This window comes from Coregonus lavaretus (genome assembly GCF_964263955.1).
Source record: "Coregonus lavaretus genome assembly, chromosome: 23".
NCBI lineage: Eukaryota > Metazoa > Chordata > Actinopteri > Salmoniformes > Salmonidae > Coregonus > Coregonus lavaretus.
In genome coordinates this window covers 33,019,768-33,046,148 of record NC_140010.1, presented here as the reverse complement: position 1 = coordinate 33,046,148, position 26,381 = coordinate 33,019,768, and the positions used below count along the sequence as shown (strand labels likewise).

General features: G+C 42.7%; 1 protein-coding gene across 1 annotated transcript; it reads left to right on the top strand.

Moving 5' to 3' along the window:
• The first annotated feature begins 1,358 nt into the window (after positions 1–1,358).
• Positions 1,359–22,980, top strand: LOC311098966 (segment polarity protein dishevelled homolog DVL-3-like). The gene is made up of 15 exons (XM_084139536.1): positions 1,359–1,915; positions 14,113–14,182; positions 15,286–15,407; positions 15,723–15,835; positions 16,191–16,323; positions 16,456–16,546; positions 17,340–17,409; positions 17,515–17,654; positions 18,108–18,184; positions 18,420–18,487; positions 18,635–18,784; positions 19,081–19,212; positions 19,411–19,578; positions 19,713–19,934; positions 22,101–22,980. The coding sequence occupies exons 1-15, from the start codon at positions 1,755–1,757 to the stop codon at positions 22,478–22,480; spliced, it is 2,097 nt and encodes a 698-aa protein (XP_083995662.1). The 5' UTR covers positions 1,359–1,754; the 3' UTR covers positions 22,481–22,980.
• Positions 22,981–26,381: the final 3,401 nt, after the last annotated feature.

Here is a 26,381-nt window from a genome sequence, read left to right as displayed (position 1 = left end):
CCAACTGAAAACTGTATTGAAGAGAGATGCACCAGATAGTCCCGTGTAGCTCAGTTGGTAGAGCATGGCGTTTGCAACGCCAGGGTTGTGGGTTCGTTTCCCACGGGGGACCATTATGAAAAAATATATATATGCACTCACTAACTGTAAGTCGCTCTGGATAAGAGCGTCTGCTAAATGACTAAAATGTAATAAACTATAGCTATTTCAAAGTTTCAGACTCTCTTCATTCTTCTCACCATACCCTATCCAGGTCCCAAGGTTTAAGAGGGTAGACTACACTACTAGACCATGTGTGTTGTGGTTTTTCACTATAAACTAAAGGGGTTTAAGAGGGTACTGGGCCTATGCATTGCCATTACAGAGCGAGTAGTCAATGTTGCATTATGTGAGTACCATAAATTACTATGTTTTTGGTCACTTTACCCCAGAAATGGTGGAACACAGACCATCATAATATATTGTAAACTACCATGCTTTCATGTTTCACTACATGCTGCTAGTACAAAACCATGGTATTTTTTTATTTATTGTACTACCATGGTTCATTTGTGTACCATGGTAGCTAGTACAATTAAAAATATATGTTTTTTTGGTCACTACCATGGCAGGAAAATACAATGGTATTTGGACCAGTACCATGGTATTTTCCTGCCATGGTAGTTGACCAAAAAAACATTATATATTTTTTCATTGTACTACCATGGTACATTTTTGTAAGGGTGATGCTACCCTACAGAGTGCTGTTGAGGCTACTGTAGACCTTCAAAACAGTGTGTTTTAATCAATTATTTGGTGACATGTAAATATATTTAGTATAGTTTTATCTAAAAGGATAACTTTTTTAATGTTTCACTATTTGTATTCTTCTGAAATTCACTGAGGAGGATGGTCCTCCCCTTCCTCCTCTGAGGAGCCCCCACTGGACTGTCAATATAATGTGAAAATGGTGCATTTCTAAATTTAGTAGAAAAATATAAACCTGATGACATCATCAAAAGTTAAAACATTTTTAAAACAGTGATTTTCAAACACTATGAGATTAACAGTGATGTGGGGAGCAAGAAAATACCCTCCTTTCCGCTAGCAACTCCTTGCAGGTTTTGAAAATCACTGTTTTTAAAAACTTTTAATCCGACCCTGTGATGTCACAAAGAAGCACATTAGGACCTTATATTTTTAACCACAGATCATATAAACGCGCTGTTTTCACATATGTAGACTGGTTTGGTGCTGGAGATGTTGCATATAAGGTTGAAAAGTGGAAGCAATTTCCCTTTAAACCAAGTCGATTATTTTTCTTCCCTCCTCTCCGATAGAGGGGGAACTTTGGGGTTTGGGTTGGTGTTTGTTTTTTTGTAGACTGCATTCTGAACTCGGGAGGAGGGATTCTTCGTGTATATTCAACAAAATAACTGCTAGCTACCTCGAAAAACGACTGCCTAAATTCACATTTAGCCAAGATTTGAAAGTAGCTACACGCATTTGGCTCCTTTTCAAATTGGTAAAATAATATCAGGGTATATAGCTAATCAGTCGTCGTCTGGCTGGACCTTTGTGGAGCAAGGTGCTTCTGAATAGCTAGCTAGCTAACGTTAGCTAGGATTCAAAAGAACAACTGGTAGCTAGCTTGCTGGCTAGCTAGAAAGCCGGGGGAATCAGCACAGCAGCACCACGGGGAGCCGGGGCCCGAGAGGGAGCCTTCCAGGCCCGCAGCTTGATGTACCCTGCCTGCCTCGCCCCAGCAGCCCACAATGGGGGAGACCAAAGTCATATATCACCTCGACGACCAGGAAACACCCTACCTGGTCAAATTGCCAGTGCCCGCTGACAGGGTCACACTTGCGGACTTCAAAAATGTTCTGAAGAAACCTAACTACAAGTTCTTCTTCAAATCTATGGATGACGATTTTGGGTGAGCATTATTAGCAAGCAGCGTATTATGGTAGTTATCTACTGCTAGTTATTCTTTCAGTCAAAACGACAGATTAAATAATCATAATATTTTTCAAAACTGTTAGCCAACTAATCAACGTCTCAATGTTCATCATCATGAATGATGATCATGGCTTGAGTTTGTTATTCCTTTGTTTAGCGTTATTCGTCTCTGTTCTATTACTTTTTTTGGTTGTCACTAACGTTAGTTGGCTACAACAGCAACAAAGTTAGGTCTGGCACAATTAACGTTATTGCATAATCGTGTAACCGACAATTATGGGCAATAACCATGAACAAAATAATATAGTCTTCGTAATCGTTTTAATACATTTATTTTAGGAGGGGATGGGTTGAACGTTATTTTCCAATAGGAGTTTATTATTTTTAGATCATTTTAGGAGTAGAACTGCAGGCAAGGAGAAACTAATTTCCAAAAGTTCCCAGTGGTCAAAGCCATTCATTTTCGAGACAGGGCTGTCATTAAAGCCGAGTTGTATTTTTAAAGATGCATTACAACAAGCTCTAAACATTTTGGAATAAATATGATCATTATGACAATAACCGTAACCCACAATTCCATAATAGTCACAGCCCTACATAAAGTAAAAATTGGCAATATCGTGAAATCAGTATGGGGCAAAGGAGATTACGAATATGATCAGCACCTCTCTGCCCAGAAAACTACCATTCAAGCTACCATTCACCAGCTCTGCAAGCATTATGTCAAAATACATTCTTTACTCAACAAATATGGCAGCAACTATCTTCATTTACTGCCTTACTTCCAAAAAATGTATAAATAAACATTTACAAGCAACCAAAACATTTATGTATTGTTTTTTACCAGAAGAGGTGCATATTTTCAATCTACTGATGATGCATGCAACTTAAACATTTGCACATAGTTCTTACATAGTTCGTTATTAATAAAACCTCACAATGAGTATGTTTACATGCACAGTAATAATTTCATATTGAACTGATTATGGCAATCAGCCGGTTATGCAATAGTCCTGTAAACACCTTACTCTGCTTATCTTAAAACCCATTGCAGTCTAAGGGGAGGGGGGTTCTACTAAGGTATATGGATTTGTTTTAAGGTCATACTAAGGATAATTTAGCTATTTGATTTAGAATTTTAAGACCCCTTGAAGTATAATAAAAATATATATATATATTTATATATATATACATACACACAGTGGGGGAAAAAAGTATTAAGACAGCCACCAATTGTGCAAGTTCTCCCACTTAAAAAGATGAGAGGCCTGTAATTTTCATCATAGATACACGTCAACTATGACAGACAAAATGAGGGGGGAAAAAATCCAGAAAATCACATTGTAGGATTTTTTATGAATTTATTTGCAAATTATGGTGGAAAATAAGTATTTGGTCAATAACAAAAGTTTCTCAATACTTTGTTATATACCCTTTGTTGGCAATGACACAGGTCAAATGTTTTCTGTAAGTCTTCACAAGGTTTTCACACACTGTTGCTGGTTTCACACACCATGCAGATCTCCTCTAGAGCAGTGATGTTTTGGGGCTGTCGCTGGGCAACACAGACTTTCAACTCCCTCCAAAGATTTTCTATGGGGTTGAGATCTGGAGACTGGCTAGGCCACTCCAGGACCTTGAAATGCTTCTTACGAAGCCACTCCTTCGTTGCCCGGGCGGTGTGTTTGGGATCATTGTCATGCTGAAAGACCCAGCCATGTTTCATCTTCAATGCCCTTGCTGATGGAAGGAGGTTTTCACTCAAAATCTCACGATACATGGCCCCATTCATTCTTTCCTTTACACGGATCAGTCGTCCTGGTCCCTTTGCAGAAAAACAGCCCCAAAGCATGATGTTTCCACCCCCATGCTTCACAGTAGGTATGGTGTTCTTTGGATGCAACTCAGCATTCTTTGTCGTGTTTGGAGGACAAAGAATGCTGAGTTGAGTTTTTACCAAAAAAGTTATATTTTGGTTTCATCTGACCATATGACATTCTCCCAATCCTCTTCTGGATCATCCAAATGCACTCTAGCAAACTTCAGACGGGCCTGGACATGTACTGGCTTAAGCAGGGGGACACGTCTGGCACTGCAGGATTTGAGTCCCTGGCGGCGTAGTGTGTTACTGATAGGCTTTGTTACTTTGGTCCCAGCTCTCTGCAGGTCATTCACTAGGTCCCCCCGTGTGGTTCTGGGATTTTTGCTCACCGTTCTTGTGATCATTTTGACCCCACAGGGTGAGATCTTGCGTGGAGCCCCAGATCGAGGGAGATTATCAGTGGTCTTGTATGTCTTCCATTTCCTAATAATTGCTCCCACAGTTGATTTCTTCAAACCAAGCTGCTTACCTATTGCAGATTCAGTCATTCCAGCCTGGTGCAGGTCTACAATTTTGTTTCTGGTGTCCTTTGACAGCTCTTTGGTCTTGGCCATAGTGGAGTTTGGAGTGTGACTGTTTGAGGTTGTGGACAGGTGTATTTTATACTGATAACAAGTTAAAACAGGTGCCATTAATACAGGTAACGAGTGGAGGACAGAGGAGCCTCTTAAAGAAGAAGTTACAGGTCTGTGAGAGCCAGAAATCTTGCTTGTTTTTAGGTGACCAAATACTTATTTTCCACCATAATTTGCAAATAAATTCATTAAAAATCCTACAATGTGATTTTCTGGATTTTTTTTCTCAATTTGTCTGTCATAGTTGACGTGATGAAAATTACAGGCCTCTCTCACCTTTTTAAGTGGGAGAACTTGCACAATTGGTGGCTGACTAAATACTTTTTTTCCCCACTGTATATTTATTTGATAACTTTTATTTGGCCTTACTGCGATTAGCACATACAAACGCATTGATTAACAGATTCACTACATTGGACAACAGATAGTCCCCCCCAAAAAAAAATCTAAAGGAAGTTTGTTCTGAAGTGTCTGTCCTGTATCTGAGAGATATAAGAAAGATCAGGAAACTAAATTAGTACATGATTTCATATGTGTTATTTCATAGTTTTGATGTCTTCACTATTATTCTACAATGTAGAAAATAATAAAAAAATAAAGAAAAACCCTTGAATGAGTAGGTGTTCTAAAACTTTTGACTGGTAGTGTATACTTCCATTCATTTTTTCAACTGGTACCAGGGGACCTTCAGATGAGTCTTGTGAGGCCCATGGGCGTCCTAGAGCAAAACAAAACTCCACGGAGGGTGTGTTCCATTAGTGTGTAGCCCAAACTGTTCGGACTCTACAGACAGAAGTTGGCAGATCGGCTGTACCGAATTCAGATGAGTCCCAAGACGCTTGTGGGGGTCGTAGAGCAAAACGGAAAACACCATGGTGTTCGTGAGCGTCTCATTTCTCCATAGATGTGTAGGCCAAACCGTTTGGACGCTACAGCTGATTTTGTGAGAAGACCGATTTTCGGGATGTCTCATGGTCTGACAAACACCGCTCTAGCACCTTTCACCGCAGATGTGGAAGTGCGACATCGGCGGATGTGGTGGATTGAGACGCATCCAATGCAAAAAAACAGATATCTCTAGCTTAAACTGACAGATTTTTATGGAGATTTTTGTATTATGCTAATTAATTTTGCACGGGGCGCAGACATCAACTCTAGAGGGCTAATCGGCGTAAGGTCAAAATCTAAGTAAGCATATGTCGATTAAAACACCTGGTCTGAGCAATCTTAAAAATTATTAAGACATGTAAACGCCTTAATCGGCGTTCCAGCTGTGTATTTGATCTGCGCATGTGCTAGCACCAGCCGAGCGAGCCTCCCTCTTTAGCGTGAGTGAAGTAAGTTTGAAACAACCGAATGTATGTGTCTTAGAAGTAGATTTCACATTTAAACTTTGTCTGAACTCTGAATCAAATATGCTTCCCAAAAATAACATGGTTGCTGTGGTAAAACGTTTATTATGATTGGCGATTTTCTTCATTGATCACAGTGCCTTCCGGTTGCCTGATTTCAGATGTCCATGTAAATAGGATTATTAGGTAAATCGTTCTTCTTGCAAAGCATGTACATGTTTTAATCGAACTATTATATTAATCTAACTATCCACAATAATAATATAACCGTACTCAATACGGTGCAGAGCGTTACATTGTGGTCCTCTGTAGCTCAATTGGTAGAGCATAGCGCTTGTAACGCCAGGGTAGTGGGTTCGATCCCCGGGACCACCCATACGTAAAAATGTATGCACACATGACTGTAAGTCGCTTTGGATAATAGCGTCTGCTAAATGGCTTATTATTATTATTATTATTATTAAACTTGAATGATTCTCATTGCGATACGGTTCTAAAAACATAAAGCCCTTTACTTTCATATCACATCTAAATTATTTTGCAAATGCAAAATACACACTTTACAGTGTTTTAACCCTATAAAGGTGTGCATCAATTTAATGTTTTGTTGTTTTTGATATTAAAGATAAGGTCGTTATGCTTCCAAAACCGTACCGCAAGTGATGCATGTTAATGTTCAGACCGAGCGTCTGGCTCTTAACAAAATTCCCCGTAATGAAGATGCCATCGTCCAATGACTCTTATGATGACTCTTATGTGTAATGTAATGGAACTGAGAGTCATGGTCAAGGGTTAGTCAGAACTAGCTCCACATTTCCGATTATTCTACATTTAGCTCTATCAGAGTTATACAGCAAGTAACTGCATGCTTTTCATGACAGGTAAACATAAATTGATCAGGTAATTTCATATATGTGAAGGTAATGTTAGCCTATCCATTTGGCATGTAGCTAGCTAGCTAAGCAAACAATGTGTAATTTAGCTTGCTTCATCAGAGATTAGGTTTTTTGGAAAGCGCTTGACATTGTCAAGTCCTCGTCCTGGTAAAGTTGTCAGTCGGACTTCTGTCATCACCACTGATTGAGTGTACAAAACATTAGGAACACTTTGCTAATAGGCTTGGAATGTATACAGTTTATACCAGGGTATTTGTAAATAGCTACGGGATGGTTTTTCAATACCGTTTAAACAATTTCTTTGAAGTTTTTTAATACATTAATATTTGTAGCTACTTTTTAAGTAAAAACCTGCAGTCAACTTGTGCAATACGTTAGGAGATAAAACCAGATTGCGTTGTTCATTTCACCTGTCACATTAATTACATAATGAAGATTACTGTAGTTCCCCAGAACAGTTGAGCCAGTCACGTGTTTGTTTGTAAATAGCACAACGGGAGAAAGCGGGAGCAGGTGTGTCCAGCTGTGTATTGACAGTGGTCACGTTTTATATTGAAAGTCAATACTTTTTTTTGCTTCAATACAAATTAGCGTTTTTAAGCCTTTAATTGAGACATTGATTGTGTATGTGTGCCATTCAGAGAGAGGTACGTATGGTAGTAGGTGCCAGGCGCACCGGTTTGTGTCAAGAACTGCAACGCTGCTGGGTTTTTCATGCTCAACAGCATACTGTGTGTATCAAGAATGGTCCGTCACCCAAAGGACATCCAGCCAACTTGATACAACTGTGGGAAGCATTGGAGTCAACATGGGTCAGCATCCCTGTGGAACGCTTTCGACACCTTGTAGAGTCCATGCCCTGACCAATTGAAGCTGTTCTGAGGGCAGTTTAAGCTAGAGGTACCGCATCTGTTTTTTGCATTGGATCAGTCTCAATCCACCGCATCCGCCGATGTACAGTGCCATGAAAAAGTATTTTCCCCTTTCTGATTTCTTTTCTGTTTTTGTATATTTTTGATACTGAATGTTATCAGATCTTCAACCAAAACCTAATATTATATAAAGGGAAGCTGAGTTTACAAATAACAAAACAAATATATACTTATTTTATTTATTTAATTAACAAAATTATGCAACACCCAATTCCCCTCTGTGAAAAAGTAATTGCCCCCTTACACTCAATAACTGTAAATAAATCTTCAGTCATCCAAAAGTTATACTTAAATCCGAACTGGTTCTCAAGCAAATTAGTAAGATTGTCTCACCCACTGTTCAAGAAAGGCCTTTTTCCCTTTATTCAGATTACAACCTCTCACTTTCAGTTATTTGAAAAGGAAATAATCTCCCAAATGTCACTATTTCTAAAACAAGCCATAGAAAGTTGGTTACAATTTCAATTTAATCCTCCAGAAACGACAGAACAAATAATGCAACAAATATTGTGGTTAAATTCAAATATACTAATTGACAAAAAACCTATATTTATTGACAGAATGTTTAAAAAAGGTATAATCTTCGTAAATGATATCATCGGTAGGACTGGTGGAGTTATGTTGCACATGCAGCTAATAAAAACATATGGAAATGTCTGCTCTACCCAAAATTACAACCAAATAATTGCAGCCATACCGCAAAAGTGGAAGAGGAAAGTTGAAGGGGGAGAAAGTAAGGAACTTGTCTGTCGGCCTTGCATTAAAGAACATAATTGGTTAAGGAAAACTGTGATAAATAAAAAAGTATATCAGTTTCACTTAAGGACCAAAGGATTGACAGCAGTCCCATATAGATTGCAAAATAGTTGGGAAGAGATCTTTGACGTACCGATCCCATGGCATAGTGTTTATGAACTGACACGCAAAACGACACCGGATTCAAAAATTAGAATCTTTCAATTTAAATTATTATATAAAATTCTTGCTACCAATAGAATGTTATTTATATGGGGGATACAATCTTCCCAGCTCTGCAGATTTTGCTGTGAAGAGATAGAATCATTAGATCATTTGTTTTGGTTCTGTCCATTTGTAGCTTGTTTTTGGACACAGGTCCAGGAATGGCTAAAGGATTGCAATATTTACCTGGAACTAACCTTGCAGATAGCATTACTGGGTGATCTGAAAAGTCATAGTCAATCAATCAATAATATAATAATACTTTTAGCAAAAATGTTTATTTTTAATTCACAATCTGTAGAAGCAATGAGAATAGAAAGGTTCAGAACTTTTGTAAAACATCACAGTATGGTTGAAATATATATGGCAAATAGAAATCCTATATGGATGGTGTTAAGAGATAGATGGGAGGTATTGAATAGAGTTGAAGGATGGGACTAATAACAAATAACAACAAATAATAACAAAGATAGCTAATAATGTAAGCATACTGTGTCCATAATAAGTATATAGGTTGTATGTTGGGAGCTTTTGGGAAGGAGCACAGTTAGAAAGATATGGCATTTAGAGGCAAACCGGATGGACATCATGAAGATGATCGGAGAGGTTGAGAGTAGAAGAAGTTCAGGAGAAAAAAAATAAATAGATGTGTATGTGTATATGTATGTATGTATATATATATATATATATATATATATATATATATATATATAGAATTATTGTAAAATTAACTCTGTCCATAAGGTGTAGATAGTGAGTATGGACCGGAAGTAGAGGCCTGGGCGTTGTTGTTCACTAATTTACTCCAAGTAGGGAAAGGATGGTGGGGTTGAAAAGTAATAAAGGGGAATATATATATATATAAAAAATATAAATAAAATATGGGGGATTGGAAGTGATGCAGACAATTACATTGATAGAAGATACAATCTATCTGCAATATTAAGCTGATCCTACCCCAAAAAAAAAAAAAAATATATAATAATAATAATAATAATAATTATGCAACACCCAATTCCCCTCTGTGAAAAAGTAATTGCCCCCTTACACTCAATAACTGGTTGTGCCACCTTTAGCTGCAATGACTGCAACCAAATGCTTCTTGTAGTTGTTGGTCAGTCTCTCACACGCTGTGGAGGAATTTTGGCCCACTCTTGCATGCAGAACTGCTTTAACTCAGTGACGTTTGTGGGTTTTCAAGCATGAACTGCTCATTTCAAGTCCTGCCACAACATCTCAATTGGGATTAGATCTGGACTCTGACAAGGCCATTCCAAAATGTCAAGTTCATTGCTTTTTAACCATTTTCATGTAGATTTGATTGTGTGTTTTGGATCATTGTCTTGCTGCATGACCCAGCTGCGCTTCAGCTCACACACGGATGGCCTGACATTCTCCTGTAGAATTCTCTGATACAGAGCAGAATTCATGGTTCCTTCTATTAAGGCAATTCATCCAGGTCCTGAGGCAGCAAAGCTTCCCCAAACCATCACACCACCACCACCATGCTTGATCGTTGGTATGAGGTTTTTACTGTGGAATGCAGTGTTTGGTTTTCGCCAGACATAATGGGACCCATCTCGTCTATAAAGTTCATTCAAGTTTGCCAAAAAGCACCTGGAAGATCGTCAAGACGCTTGGAAGAATGTTCTATGGACAGATGAGTCAATAGTATACCATTTTGGATGACTTGCTTTCATTCAGCCACAAGAGCATTAGTGAGGTTGGGCACTGATGTTGGGTGATTAGTTGTTTGATGGGGTTGAGGTCAGGGCTCTGTGTAGGCCAGTCAAGTTCTTCCACACCGATCTCGAAAAACCATTTCTGTATGGACATTGCTTTGTGCACAGGGGCATTGTCATGCTGAAACAGGAAAGGGCATTCCCCAAACTGTTGCCACAAAGTTGGAAGCACAGAATCGTTTAGAATGTCATTGTATGCTGTAGCATTAAGATTTCCCTTCACTCGAACTAAGGGGCCTAGCCCGAACCATGAAAAACAGCCCCAGACCATTATTCCTCCTCCACCAAACTTTACAGTTGGCACTATGCATTCGGACAGGTAGCATTTTCCTGGCATCCGCCAAATCCAGATTCGTCCGTCAGATGGTCAAGCGTGATTCATCACTCCAGAGAACGCGGTTCCACTGCTCCAAGAGTCCAATGACTGCAAGCTTTACACCACTCAAGCCGACGCTTGGCATGGCGCATGGTGATCTTAGGCTTGTGTGCGGCTGCTCGGCCATGGAAACCCATTTCATGAAGCTCCCGACGAACAGTTCTTGTGCTGACGTTACTTCCAGGCAGTTTGACATACTTTATATCTGTGTTTTTTTATCAAATTTTTGGGATTGGCTGCAACGATTTAGCAGGGGTGTGAATACAGGGGAAACACTATAAAAACATTTGCGAAAGTTAGAAAAGTCTAATTTCAACCACAACTCCTGCAGCCTTGTTAGCATGCTCAAGCGTACTTGCTCGAGTTGAGGACTCACAGGACGGTAAAAACCTGTTAGTCTGTTTGACGTGTATTATATTAGATTATGCTGTGGCTTTTTTACAGAACGTTGCCAGCCGTACTTACAAAAAAAAAGTGTAGACCGGCAAGCTTCTGAAAGTGAGAAATGCAGTATACAGCTGGCGTGGTTGTAGTTAATGTGTGTCGTTCTAATGAAACAGTTGTAACCTTTCAGCTTCTTGCTTCTACATAGCTGTCAAATACGTTGAAAACCGGCATATGGTAAGTCAATTCACATGGCATCGACATTTAATCAAGTTTAAACTTGTGTTTGACACGTGCATTAGGGAGAAGGGACCACGATAATGGTCTCCTCTCTCTTGCTGTTGTTATCAAAAAGGAATGCAGACTGGTTGGACACAACGGTCGGTCACTTACTCTGGAATGCCTTGTTTTTCACTGGCTGGTTTACGGGCCAACCCTTACGCATGAAACATGTCTGAAATGGAAAAGGAACCTCTAGTCTCAAAATGAGTCCATCTCCCATTCCATCACAGAAAATGTCTTCACTTTTTGGAGTGAACAATCACTTTAACACCAGGAAGGTGCTTTAGATATATTGTGTCCTTTCAGATAAAGGCTTTGGGTGTTTCAAAATACGGTAGGCTATATATAAGAGCCATGTCAGAAATGGGTTACCTCAGTGTTGACCACCTTTGTTGAGTGAAACTCTTCAATGATCTGTTTTGGAGAATGGTTTAAGGCAGCCGCAAGCTTCCCAGCCGAAGCATTTTGTGTTATTTTTTGTTCGTTTTGGTCTTCGGCAAGGGTTTTTTCGGTTCATGCTCACATTTTTTCTTGAGGCAAGCCGAAGGCAGTAGTCGAAGTCGTAGCCCCGGTGATTGGTCAACATTAGGGATTCTTCAATTAAGTGTTTGTTGTCATTCAACAAGAGACTAATCGTTTATGCAACATTTTTTCACACAGAAATACTGCTCCAAACATCTTAGTTAGATGTCAAATTGTGCGACTAAGATTTCTTGAGTTATCTTAGATTAATTCTGACTATTTTGAGGAAGTGTCTCAAAATGGGCAAACAGTACTATTGCCACTTTTCTTGTTTTTCAAGCAAAGGTCTTTTAAGGGAGTATGCGAGCACACTGGTTTGGTTCGCCTAGCCGAGTTTAGCTAGGCGCAGCCGAACTGAAGCATGCTGACGCCTTTAGGCCTAGCTGTCTATCAAGACAGTGGAGAACTCCAAAGTACTTTGCCAGATTGAGGGTCAGGATTGAGTGGTTCATATATTTGATTTCAAACCGGTCTGCAAATGGCACTGAAGTGCTCTGACATCGGGTTAGATTTGAATTTGAGACTGCATGTTTGTTTGTTCTGTTGTGTTGAACCTCCACACACACACACATTGTTGTTTAATATAAAATCTTATACTGAACAAAAATATAAACGCAACAATTTCAAAGATTTTAATGAGTTACAGTTCATATAAGGAAATCGGTCAATTGAAATCAATTCATTAGGCCCTAATCTATGGATTTCACATGACTGGGAATACAGATATGCATCTGTTGGTCACAGATAACGTTAAAAAAAGGATAGGGCCGTGGATCAGAACCAGAAAGCCAGTCAGTATCTGTGACCACCATTTGCCTCATGCAGCGCGACACATCTCCTTCGCATAGAGTTGATCAGGCTGTTGATTGTGGAATGTTGTCCCATTCCTCTTCAATGGCTGTGCGAAGTTGCTGGATATTGGTAGGAACTGGAACACGCTGTCGTACATGTCAATCCAGAGCATCCTAAACATGCTCAATGTGCGACATGTCTGGTAAGTATGCAGGCCATGGAAGAACTGGGACATTTTCAGCTTCCAGGAATTGTGTACAGAACCTTGCATCATGGGGCTGTGCATTATCATGCTGAAACATGAGGTGATGGCGGTGGATGAATGGCACAACAATGGTCCTCAGGATCTCGTCACTATATCTCTGTGCATTCATATTGCCATCGATAAAATGCAATTATGTTCGTAGTTTATGCCTGCCCATACCATAACCCCACCGCGACCATGGGGCACTCTGTTCACAACGTTGACATCAGCAAACCGCTCGCCCACACAACGCCATGCACGCTGTCTGCCATTTGCCCGTACAGTTGAAACCGGGATTCATCCGTGAAGAGCACACTTCTCTAGAGTTCCATTGGCCATTGAAGGTGAGCATTTGCCCACTGAAGTCGGTTATGACGGTCAGGTCAATACCCTGGTGAGGACAACGAGCACGCAGATGAGCTTCCCTGAGACGTTTCTGACAGTTTGTGCAGAAATTATTTGGTTGTGCAAACCCACAGTTTCATCAGCTGTCTGGGTGGCTGGTCTCAGACAATCCCGCAGGTGAGGAAGCCAGATGTGGAGGTCCTGGGCTGGCGTGGTTACATGTGGTCTGCGGTTGTGAGGCCGGTTGGACATACTCCCAAATTCTCTAAAACGACTTTGGAGGCGGCTTATGGTAGAGAAATTAACATTCAATTATCTGGCAACAGCTCTGGTGGATAGTCCTACAGTCAGCATACCAATTGCACGCTCCCTCAACTTGAGACGTCTTTGGCATTGTGTTGTGTGACACAAATGCACATTTTTAGAGTGGCCTTTTAATGTCCCCAGCACAAGGTGCACCTGTGTATTGATCATGCTGTTTAATCAGCTTCTTGATATGCCACACCTGTCAGGTGGATGGACTATCTTGGCAAAGGAGAAATGCCCACTAACAGGGCTTTTTGTGTATTTGGAAAGTTTTTGGGATCTTTTATTTCAGCTCATGAAACATTGGACCAACACTTTACATGTTGTGTTTATATTTTTGTTCAGTGTAGTAACTGAACTAGCTAGCACAGAAATGTAACAAATGAGAGCGCAAAAGCCAGAAACATTAGGCCAATATGTTTTTACCATCAGACTAATTATTAGAATGTCCTTGTCTTTGTGGGATTGGTCAAAGCAGGGTTTTTCTATTGTTGGGACCGGGAGTGTTTCTAAGTGTTTTTGCATTCCTTACCAGCATTTGTGTACACATGGTGAGTCAATGTTGTTCTCTCTTTCCCTTGCAGGGTAGTGAAAGAAGAGATATCTGATGACAATGCCAAACTCCCTTGTTTTAATGGCCGTGTGGTATCTTGGGTAAGCACACACACACACACACACACACACTCACACACACACACACACTTCATCTTTGTCTTAAGTCTTTGTCAATGACACCCATCTGTTGGGGCTGCTATTGACCCCAAACATCACTCTGTCCCTAGAGAGAAGCCCCACCCATCTGTCTGATAATATCATTACTACATAATGATGTTAGGAATAACAGTGGCACACACAAACACACATGGAACATGCGCACACACGTACACACACACACACACACACACACACAAAGAGTTTCTCTCACGCTCTCTTATCTCGTCAATCTTTCTAACTCTCTTACAAATACAGTAGTTATTTATGTATCTATAAAACTCCTACATTTCTCAGCTCACACACAGACCAATGATCCCCTCTCTCCATGACTGAGCCATCTGGTTTTTTGCGCTGCCTCTCTTGTCCTTTGTTTCTCCATTGAGATCTGATTAAGAGAAACTGAAATCACAGGATCATAGACATCACTCCCAAATAAAGAGCTTCACTGCAGCTAATGAGGAGATTGAATCACAAGTAACAGAGGGGCAAAATAAAGGAGTGAAAGAGTGGTTTGTTTAATAAGGAAATGGTGTGTGTGTGGGGGGGGGGGGGCAGTAGGCCAACCTTGTTACTATAACTAGGAAAATCTCTGGGCCCTAGTTACTGGCTTTATTCCATACAGTGATTGGTCATGATAGTCGTCTCTGTTCATGCCCCTGTATGTTTATCTCAGTTTCAGTTTTAATGTCACGTGCACAAGTGCAGTGAAAGGCCTTTCTTGCAAGCTCTAAACCCAACAATGCAGTAATCGATATCAATGTAGTACTAAAAATAACATAAGGTAGAACAAAAATCTGTCTGGCTGTGTGATAGGCAGAGACAGAGGCAAGGCCAATCTGATCAGGCTAAAGGTATTAAGTTCTGGTGAAATGTTTGGTATCCAGGGTGTCTCTGTCTGTCAGCTCTCTGCTGGGTCCTGGCGCTACAGACCTGGCTTGCTATAAAATGGATTTGTAAAAATAGCTGCATAGTGCATGTAAATCAAATTTGAATGATTCTTAGGGTCTCAAAGTTGGTCTGTCTGTCTACCTCTGTGTCCTCAGCTGGTGTCGGGGGACGGTGCTCACTCAGATGGTGGCTCTGTGGTCGAGAGTTTGTCGGAGCTGCCGCCACCCCCCCTGGAGAGGACTGGGGGCATCGGGGACTCCAGACCCCCCTCCTACCAGTCAGTTATCTCTCAGTTGTGTGTGTGTGTGTTTAGCTGTGTGCGCAATGCGAACATATTTGACTTTGTTTGTGTTTCTGTTTGGCTGTGTGAGAGATGTTGTGCTTGTGATTAAGTGTGTTTGTCTCTCTGAGTGTCTTTATAGGCTTAGTCTTGGTTAATAATCTCCATTGTGCTTCTAATATCTGCCGAAATAATGATGAAAACAGTGAGCACAACAATGTGCTCAATGGGAAAAGAATTCCCTCTTGTGACACCCCACTCCTCCTTTCCTTTCCTCCCCTTCGCCCTCCCTTTCTCCATGTCTCACTGCAGTGGGAAGGCCACAGGTGGACGAGACTCGTTGGACAACGAGACAGAGACGGGCTCGATGGTGTCCCAGAGAAGAGCGAGGGAGCGGCCACGCCGGAAACACACTCGCGAGCACGGTCAGAGAGCAGTTGGTCCCCTCCATTCCTCTCACTCAGTCACTCACTCAGCATCTCTTTCACTCCTCTTTGACATTCTCGCTCTTCCTCAAAATGTCTCTACTGTACTGTCCAGTTCCCCGCGTGATACGTGGTCTAGCCTAGTTGTTGGATAGGTGTATGAGCCATACAGCCATATTCCTCCCAGACTAACAAGGTGCAATGTGTAGCTATTGCCATCACTTTATACTTTTCTAGCGTTAGACCTATCCAAACTCCATGAAGTGCCCAGAGACCGATTAGGAACTGAGCATATAGCGCTGTGACTGTTAGCCCCTCCCCTGTGAAACTCTGTCACCTCTCTCACCCCCTGCAGGTGGGAGGAATGGGTACTCGCGGGTGGGCCGAGGGGCGGAGCTGGGCCAATACGACAGCTGCTCGTCCTTCATGAGCAGCGAGCTGGAGTCCACTAGCTGCTTTGACTCTGAGGATGACGACGCCACCAGCCGGTGAGAACCTCTAGATAACCATTACGCAATTTTCCGCCAACCTCCACTTTCTTGCCTCCCGTATGTTTTACTTAACCTGTGAGAACCAAAGGTATTCTGCATACCGTAACCCTATTGGACTTTCTCCCCCAGGTTCAGCAGTTCCACAGAACAGAGCTCCTCTCGCCTGATGAGGCGACACCGCCGGCGCCGCCGGAAACCCAAAACATCCAACATGGAAAGGGTGAGATGGGCAGACACATACCAGGGTTTCCGTTAGCTAGTTATTGCAGGCTTTTGGCCAAATAAAATAAAATAAAAAGCCAATAAATACAAATTGTTGCCTGCCAAATTGACCGGGAGAAAAAACACAACTGTATGCAGGCTATCAGTGCGTCACCCACCACTTTACAATGTGTGCGGGAGGCAGTATGCATTTTGAAAACATACTTAATTGTTTGACTTACCTTGCTTGAAAATCAGACCATAGAAACGTGGAGGCAAATATTTTATAAAGACTTAATAGGCGGCACGTGAGTTTTTAAAGTTTAGGGAGGCATACAGTTTATCCTATGATTTCTACCGATCTGCGTGCCGGTTATGATTTTCATATGCACATTTTCGTGGAACAGTTTCATTTCAATAATAACGTTTTCATTTCTCAATCATTGTCACGTGGTTAAAGGGATACTTTGGAATTTTGGCAGTGAGGCCCTTTATCTACTTCCCCAGAGTCAGATGAACTCGTGGATACCATTTTTATGTCTCTGTCCAGTATGAAGTTAGAGGTAGTTTCCGGAGCCAATGCTAACTAGCGTTAGCGCAATGGCTGTAAGTATATGGGTACCTGCTAGCATGCATAGACTTCCAGTCATTGTGCTAACGCTTGTTAGCATTGGCTAGTTAGCATATGAGTCGGGTAAATTTCTCATATCTTCCCGGTCACGTTGTCCGACGCCACATTTTCCTGACGGAAACCCTGACACACAAACACACACGTTTTCTTACCTCTCTCGCCCCCCTTTCTCTCTTTCTAGTCGTCATCGTTCAGCAGCATCACAGACTCCACCATGTCACTGAACATCATCACTGTCACTCTGAACATGGGTAAGTGTTTCTCTGTGGCTTTCTGTCTCTTTTTCACTTGCAATAAAGCTTTACATAGTCCTCCTGACCACTCATTCTCTTTCTCTCTCTCTCCCCCCTCTGTAGAGAAGTATAACTTCCTGGGCATCAGCATCGTGGGGCAGAGCAACGAGAGGGGCGACGGGGGCATCTACATCGGCTCCATCATGAAGGGAGGGGCGGTGGCCGCAGACGGACGCATTGAGCCTGGAGACATGCTACTGCAGGTGTGTGCTCGTATGTTTGAGGGTTTGGGACTCTTTGTAACAGCCTTGAATCCAGAGTGAATTAAGTGGATGCCATTGAACATTACAGCAGGGTGAACAAACGGTTGAAGTCAGGGTTGTGTTCATGAGGCACCAAATGGAAGAAAATCGACTGAAATGGTGGAACTACCTAAATATGTCCGATAATAAAATGCTTGTTTTTGTTTTCAGTTTCAAAACATTTTGCTACAGTGTGAATGAACCCTAATGAATACGACCCACTTTAGCAGACTAAACTCAACTCCATGATTTACGTTGGAGTTGAGAGGGCGACTAGTGTGGGTGGACTGGAGCTCTGACGTCACATAAAATGAAGTTTTTATCAGAAACTACTGATTTCAGCACCCAGAATAGCCCACAATTACACAGAACAATGCCGTAGCGAGACTGAGATTGTCTCCACCCTCTTAACAGGTGAACGACATCAACTTTGAGAACATGAACAACGACGATGCAGTTCGAGTGCTGAGGGACATCGTACACAAGCCAGGGTGAGTCACTCACGCACGTGTGCTCTTTCACACACACGTCTACAAACACGCTCCAGTTGAAACAACATCAGTCTTAGGACTTATTAAACCTGGACTTCAGCTTTCACTATATTTAGTATTGTATTCCATCTGTAAAAAGACAGGTGCAAGTTTTGCAACTTTGCCTAAGCCGTATAAACATGGTGTTGTGAGCATTGCCAGCTCTGTGTTAACTGTGTGTAAACTCTGTTTATAGCCCCATCACTCTGACTGTGGCTAAGTGCTGGGACCCCAACCCCCGGAGCTGCTTTGCTCTGCCGAGAAGTGAGTATTCACCTGCTGTGTCTTCCCCTCACAATACACCCACGAAACATTTGTGAATGTCCGAGTATTCTTGTTTGTTTTATGGATTTATTTGTGTGTTTTTGTGAAGTCTGTGTACTATGTTGAACCCCCGTTTTCTCCCACCAGGTGAGCCGATCCGGCCCATTGACCCTGCTGCCTGGGTGTCCCACACTGCGGCTATGACAGGGGTGTACCCTGCTTATGGCATGAGCCCATCGATGAGCACAGTCACCTCCACCAGCTCCTCCATTAGCAGCTCCATCCCTGAGACTGAACGTGAGTCACACACCTGGGTCCTGTCAAAACTGACTAAATTCAACTGTAATTAAAACACTCTAAAACTCTTTGTGTCATGACGCAATCTACAGTTGAGGACAGGCTAGTATGCAAAGGAGCTCATAATGTAATGTCTATTACAAGTTCAGCTAATATTTGAAAATCCCACAAAACTGCCATACAGTGGAAAACCTACGTCCTATCAAAACTGTCCCAATGTCCCATTATAAACCTGTAACCCATGATAACTACCTTCGCTAAACCCAGTAACCCAACTCACGATTTGCTCCTCGCAGGCTTCGACGATTTCCACCTGTCCATCCACAGTGACATGTCAACTGTTGCCAAGGCCATGGCTTCCCCGGAGTCGGGCCTGGAGGTGCGAGACAGGATGTGGCTAAAGATCACCATCGCCAATGCCTTCATAGGTACGCCTACTCTCCTTTTCCTCTCTACCTCTCTCTACCTCTCTCCCTGTCAGTCCTCCTGTCCTAGTTGTCTTTCTATATGACCCCTTTTATATGTCTGAATATGTCTCTTCTGCCTAGTTTGTGGGTTAATTGCCATGGAATGTGTATTTTGTGTCTAGACTCATATATGTTTTTGGTGTGTTTCTGTATCCAAAGGCTCAGACGTGGTGGACTGGCTCTTTCATCACATGGAGGGATTCTCAGACCGACGGGAGGCAAGGAAGTACGCCAGTAACCTGCTCAAGGCCGGCTACATCCGCCACACCGTCAACAAGATCACCTTCTCCGAGCAGTGCTACTACATCTTCGGAGACCTCTGTGGCAGTGAGTTTTTTTCACTATATCGTCATTGTATTTCATGGTTTGAAAACCACCCCTAGTCCCTAGCCCTTCTGTGTTTGCAGACAAAACAAAACTGTGACATTAATATTCATGATAACTCAATCTCTCTCTCTCAGACATGACCCACCTCTCTCTGCATGACCACGACGGCTCCAGCGGCGGGGCGTCGGACCAGGACACCCTGCCCCCTCTGCCCCACCCTGGGGCGGCCCCCTGGCCCATGGCCCTGCCCTACCAGTTCTCCATCGCCCACCCCTACAACCCCCAGCCCCAACACGACCTGCCCCAGGGCTTCCCGGGAGTAGGGGCGGGCAGCGCTGGCAGCCAACACAGCGAAGGTGAGGAGAGCTGGGACTCACCAGCAGTATTCAATCAAACCCAGACACTAAGAGAGGGGGAACTAGTTTGAATTAACCAACACTACGGCTTAGGACAATATGCCACACACAAAAAAAATCTATCATAATACTATCGTAACAATAGTTTTTGCTATTTATCTGCCACAGTAAATATCAATGAATCTGTGTTGGCCCAGGCATGAATCATGCATCTCTCCCATGAGCCTTCCCAAAAACGGGGTCACTGCTTCTTACATCACTGCATTAGCATGCCTGACAAAGCTCACAGCATTATTAATGATATAGAAAAACTCGAAAACTAAAATTAATGACAGGAGTATTGCAGTAATAGATAATGTAATTTCAATGTATGGCTTCACTCAACATATACAATAATGCACGCAGCAAAGCCAGAACATACACACAGTAATTCATAAAACACTTGCAGTCATGTATGAAGGACAAATACACTATATATACAAAAGTATGTGGACACCCCTTCAAATTAGTGGATTCGGCTATTTCAGCCACACCCATTGCTGACAGGTGTGTAAAATCGAGCACACAGCCATGCAATCTCCATAGACAAACATTGGCAGTAGAATGGCCTTTTACTGAGGCCTCCCGAGTGGCGCAGTGGTCTTAAGTGTGCCACTAGAGATCCTGGTTCGAGTCCAGGCTCTGTCGCAGCCGGCCGCGACCGGGAGACCCATGGGGCGGCGTACAGTTGGCCCAGTGTCGTCCAGGTTAGGGGAGGGTTTGGCCCATCGCGCACTAGCGACTCCTGTGGCGGGCCGAGCGCAGTGCACGCTGACACGGTCGCCAGGTGTACAGTGTTTCCTCTGACACATTGGTGCGGCTGGCTTCTGGGTTAAGCGGGCGTTGTGTCAAGAAGCAGTGCGGCTCGGTTGGGTTGTGTTTCGTACGGGAGTTATGGGAATTGCAGCGATTGGACAAGACTAACTACCAATTGGCTACCATGAAATTGGGGAGAAAAAGGGGTAAAATAATTTAAAATAATTTAAATAACAATGGCCTTACTGAAGAGCTCTGTGACTTTAAACGTGGCACCGTCATAGGATGCCACCTTTCCAACAAGTTAGTTGTTCAAATTTCTTCCCTGCTAGAGCTGCCCCGGTCAACTGGAAGTGCTGTTATTGTGAAGTGGACACGTCTAGGAGCAACAACGGCTCAGCCGCGAAGTGGTAGGCCACACAAGCTCACAGAACGGGACCGCCAAGTGCTGAAGCGCGTATCGTGTAAAAATCGTCTCTCTTCGGTTGCAACACTCATTACAGAGTTCCAAACTGCCTCTGGAAGCAACGTCGGCACAATAACTGTTGGTCGGGAGCTTCATGAAATAGGTTTCCATGGCCGAGCAGCCGCACACAAGCCTAAGATCACCATGCACAATACCAAGCGTCGGCTGGAGTAGTGTAAAGCTCGCTGCCATTAGACTCTGGAGAAATGGAAACGCGTTCTCTGGAGTGATGAATCACGCTTCACCATCTGGCAGTCCGACTGACGAATCTGGGTTTGGCGGACGCCACTACCTGCTCGAATGCATAGTGCCAACTGTAAAGTTAGGTGGAGGAGGAATAATGGTCTGGGGCTGTTTTTCCTGGTTCGGGCTAGGCCCCTAAATTCCAGTGATGGGAAATCTTAACACTACAGCATACAATAACATTCTAGACGATTCTGTGCTTCCAACTTTGTGGCAACAGTTTGGGGAAGGCCCTTTCCTGTTTCAGCATGACAATGCCCCCGTGCACAAGCGAGGTCCATACAGAAATGGTTTGTTGGTGTGGAAGAACTTTACTTGCCTGCACAGAGCCCTGGCCTCGACCTCAACCCCATCGAACTCCTTTAGGATGAATTGGAACGCCGACTGCGAGCCATGCCTAATCACCCAACATCAGTGCCCAACCTCACTAATGCTCTTGTGGCTGAATGGAAGCAAGTCCCTGCAGCAATGTTCCAACATCTAGTGGAAAGCCTTCCCAGAAGAGTGAAGGCTGTTATAGCAGCAAAGGGGGGACCAACTCCATATTAATGCCCATGATTTTGGAATGAGATGTTCGACGAGCAGGTGTCCACATACTTATGGTCATGTAGTGTAGTTGGATACTAACACACTTTCTCTTTGTTTTGCTCCCCCGTCTCCAGGGAGCAGCGGCTCCAACTGCAGTAAGACCGAGGGCCGAGGCGGTGCCGGGGGCTCCAACAAGTCGGGTGGGAGTGGCAGCGAATCAGAGATCAGGAGCCATCGGGCCCCCAGCGAGCGCTCTGTGGCCCCTAGCGAGCGCAGCATCCGCAGTTCCTACAGCCATCGAAGCGCCCACTCGTCCCACTCACTGTCCTACAGCCCTGGCCTGGTCTACGGCCCTCCAGGCCTGCCTCCTAACCCCCCCCACCTGGCCACAGCTGCCCCAGGAGCCCCCCCAGGCCGACAGCTGGCCAACGCTCCCCCAGAGCTCACCGGCTCCCGCCAGTCCCTGCGCATGGCCGTAGGCAACCCTGGCGAGTTCTTTGTCGATGTCATGTGACGCAGGTTATGTCATAGGCTCCCCACATAATGGAGGATAGGGATTTTTTGTTTAGTGCTGAGGGGGACAGACAGGAGGAGGAAGTCTCTAGAAAATCAAGGTTGGGGTCAATGTTATTTCCTTTTGAATTGCCAGAATTGAAATGGAATTGAGCCCAACCCTGCTGGAAATGTCCTCTTGCTCTTCTGCTCCTGAGGGTGTATCTGACTCAATATACTTTCTTCAGTGAAGAACCCCCCCCCCCGCAGATGGAATGAAAGCGCCTTTTCTCAGTTTCTTCCCTGTGAGACGAGTTGGGCTTGGGTCGTGACGGAGGGAGGCCTGGGGAACAGCTGGGGATGACTTGGCGCTTTTCTACGTGGATGTTTTTCATTTGTTCTTTTGTTTCTATCTCCACGTCCTGTCCTCCCCAAACTTAGTCCGCCAGAGACAAGTAAAAATGTTTTATAATAAACTCCTCTCTCCATACATCCTTTCACCTGAAATCAGAAAATTAACACTAACCTTCGAACCTTACGTGTACTTTTGTTTGTTTGTATGACTGAAAAATAGACAAGTTAAATAATGTAGTGCAAAATAATTGAGGCCCTTTCTGTTCTCATGTTTTTATCATAGCTGGTCGCAGATACATGTAGTTTCTTTTTCAACACTTAACATGAGCTTCCGGCTTAGACTCATTTTAAAAGGACATTTTAGTCTTACGTTTTCTTACCAAGTCTTTCACACTACTCCGGTGTTTCCCAAACTCGGTCCTGGGGACCCCAAGGGGTGCAGAATTTGCTTTTTGCCCTAGCAGTACACAGCTGATTGAAATACTAAATATATCATCAAGCTTTGATTATTTGAATCAGCTGTGTAGTGCTATGGCAAAAAATAAAAAAGCGTTGCACCACTTGGGGGTCCCCAGGACTGAGTTTGGGAAACACTGCACTACTCTTTTGAGAAAATGTATTTTTATTTATAAATATAGTTTTATGACTAAGTTCATTGTGTTGTGTTTTGTTTGTGTGTGCAAGAAACCTGGGGTTTTCCAGGTGGGCTTAAGGACATTATTTGCAAAGCAAGGCAATCTGGCTGGCAGATGTGTGTCAAGGCTTGACCTGACCATGTCTATTAGTTTCCTTTGAACTGGTTGACCCACTGCATCATCAAAAGGTTTCCAAATGTAGAGGTCTAGATATGAGGACACTTTTATGAGGGGGAAATGATAAGGGAGCATAACTTGAAGCAATTCCAATTATTTTTTAGATGAAATTGGTAGGTCTGCCGTAGCGTCATACATTAATCTAATGTGGAATTCCTACATTATGTAGGGATACAATTGAATGTGCAGGAAACTAAATATTTGTTTTGATATCCTGCTGCAGGAGGATATATGACCAATGTGCTTATCTTCAGGGTGCGGTTTGGCCATTTCCAGTTCAGTTTAACTGTGTTTTTTCCCCCACCTTTATTTTATTAACAAACGAGGAATAGTCACATACAAAAAGCATACATACAAACTTTTTACATTGCCAGGAATCCTACACAAACTAACCTTTTTTTCCTTGTTTTGAGCATGACGTTTGTGCCAATGACATGCTGATTGGTCTGATAAAGAGTAGTGTTAAAGGGTATGTATTAGAGTATGTACACTAAACAAAAATATAAATGCAACATGCAACAATTTCAAAGATTTTACTAAGGAAATAAGTCAATTGAAATCAATTCATTAGGCCTTAATCTATGGATTTCACATGACTGGGAATACAGATATTAATCTGTTGGTCACAGATACCTTAGAACAGGGGTGTCAAACTCATTTTAGCTCAGGGGCCACATGGAGGAAAATCTATTCCCAAGTGGGCCGGACCGGAAAAATCATGGTATATATATAACTTAAAAACAACAACTTCAGATTGTTTTCTTTGTTTTAATACGATCAACATACAACATAAAGCTGGAGCCTGAGGACAGTGTGTCCAAAATAGTACAAGCACAACATCGCTATTAATCATAAAACACGTCAAGTTTATTTGAAAATTCTAAAGAAAAAGAACACACAAACACACAATGCCTCAGTGATTAACATAACTGTTTCACAGATCACAGAACTATATCAGGGTGTCATTTCTCAGGCAGAAATGTAGATAAAAAATAATGAAATCCTGTTCCCCAAACAAGTGCAAGAACCACAGAGTCAAGAATAGGTTAAATATACAAATACAATAAAATCAATTAAAAACAATAGCACATCAACATAAAAACATATAAACATAAAGCTGGAGCCTGAGGACAGTGTCCAAAAGCACAACATCACTATTAATCATAAAACACCTCAAGTTATTTGAAAGTTCTGAGGACAAAGAACACACAAACACACAATGCCTCAGTGATTCACAGAAGTATATCACAGATCACAGAACTATATCAGGGTGTCATTTCTCAGGCAGAAATGTAGATAAAAAATAATGAAATCCTGTTCCCCAAACAAGTACAAGAACCACAGAGTCAAGAATAGGTTAAATATACAAATAAAATAAAATCAATTAAAAACAATAGTACATCAACATAAAAACATATAAACATAAATCTGAAAGCGTTGCTCAAACTCCCGTAACAGTCCAGTTATTTTTATCTTTGAACCGCTTCATGTCTGCCACATGTTGGGACGCGCACACATTTTTCAGACAGGGGAAGTGAGCTGCATCACCACCGGCAAGTTGCGTCTCCCACAATGACAGCTTCAACTTGAAAGAACGTATGCTGTCATAATACTGCGTGACAACTTTGTTGCGCCCTTGCAGCTGTTTGTTCAAGTTATTCAGGTGCTCTGTAACATCCACCATAAATGCAAGGTCCGGCATCCATTCTGCGGAATGAAATTCTAACACTGGTTTGCCCTTTTCTTCCATGAACTGTTCAATTTCTTCTCGTAAATCAAAGAAACGCCTCAGCACAGCACCTCGGCTTAACCATCTTAGCTCAGTGTGGTATGGCAGGCCATAGATGTGGTCTTTCTCTCTGAGAAGGCTGTCAAACTGACGGTGATTCAGGCTTCTGGATCGGATGAAATTAACAGTTTGGATGACCACCTTCATGACGTTATCCATCTTTAATGACTTGCAACACAAAGCCTCCTGGTGCAAAATACAGTGAAAAGTCAAAAAATCACGTCCTCCATTTGCAGATCGCACTTTCTCTCTGAACTTTGTCACAACGCCTGCTTTTTTCCCGATCATTGAGGGCGCACCATCTGTAGCCAGGCTGACAACGCGGGACCAGTCCACTCCGACCCTGTCCAGCGCGCCGACGAGTGCGGTAAAAATATCAGCTGCTGTCGTTGTATCTGTCATCGGCACCAACTCCACGAACTCCTCGTGACGGTCAATGTGTCATCAACTCCGCGGATGAAAAAATGGCCAGTTGTGCAACATCTGTAATGTCCGTGCTTTCATCAATTGCAACCGAAAACGCAATAAATGACTTTACTTTTTGCTTCAACTGGCTGTCCAAATCCACTGAAAGATCGGAAATCCTGTCTGCAACTGTGTTTCTTGTCAGGCTGATATTTGCAAAAGCCTGCCGCTTTTCAGGGCACACAATCTCCGCTGCCTTCATCATGCATGTTTTTACAAATTCACCCTCACTAAATGGTTTTGAAGCCACTGCGATTTCATTAGCAATGAGGTAGCTAGCTTTCACTGCAGCGTCACTGATGTCTCGGCTGTGAGTAAACACAGACTGCTGTTTCTTCAGACCCGCCAACAGTTCATTCACCTTCTCTCATCTCCGCTGTCCTTGAAAGTTGTCATATTTGTCGGCATGAAGACTCACATAGTGGCGACGAAGGTTATATTCTTTCAGCACTGCAACATGCTCTGAACACACCAAACATACAGCTTTCCCATTCAATTCCGTG

Excerpts from the sequence above, each read along its gene's own strand:
- LOC311098966 (XM_084139536.1), top strand. The coding sequence starts at position 1,755 with ATGGGGGAGACCAAAGTCATATATCACCTCGACGACCAGGAAACACCC. Across the intron at positions 14,183-15,285 it reads ATGGCCGTGTGGTATCTTGG|CTGGTGTCGGGGGACGGTGC; the intron begins GTAAGCACACAC and ends CTGTGTCCTCAG. Across the intron at positions 17,410-17,514 it reads CACTGTCACTCTGAACATGG|AGAAGTATAACTTCCTGGGC; the intron begins GTAAGTGTTTCT and ends CCCCCTCTGTAG.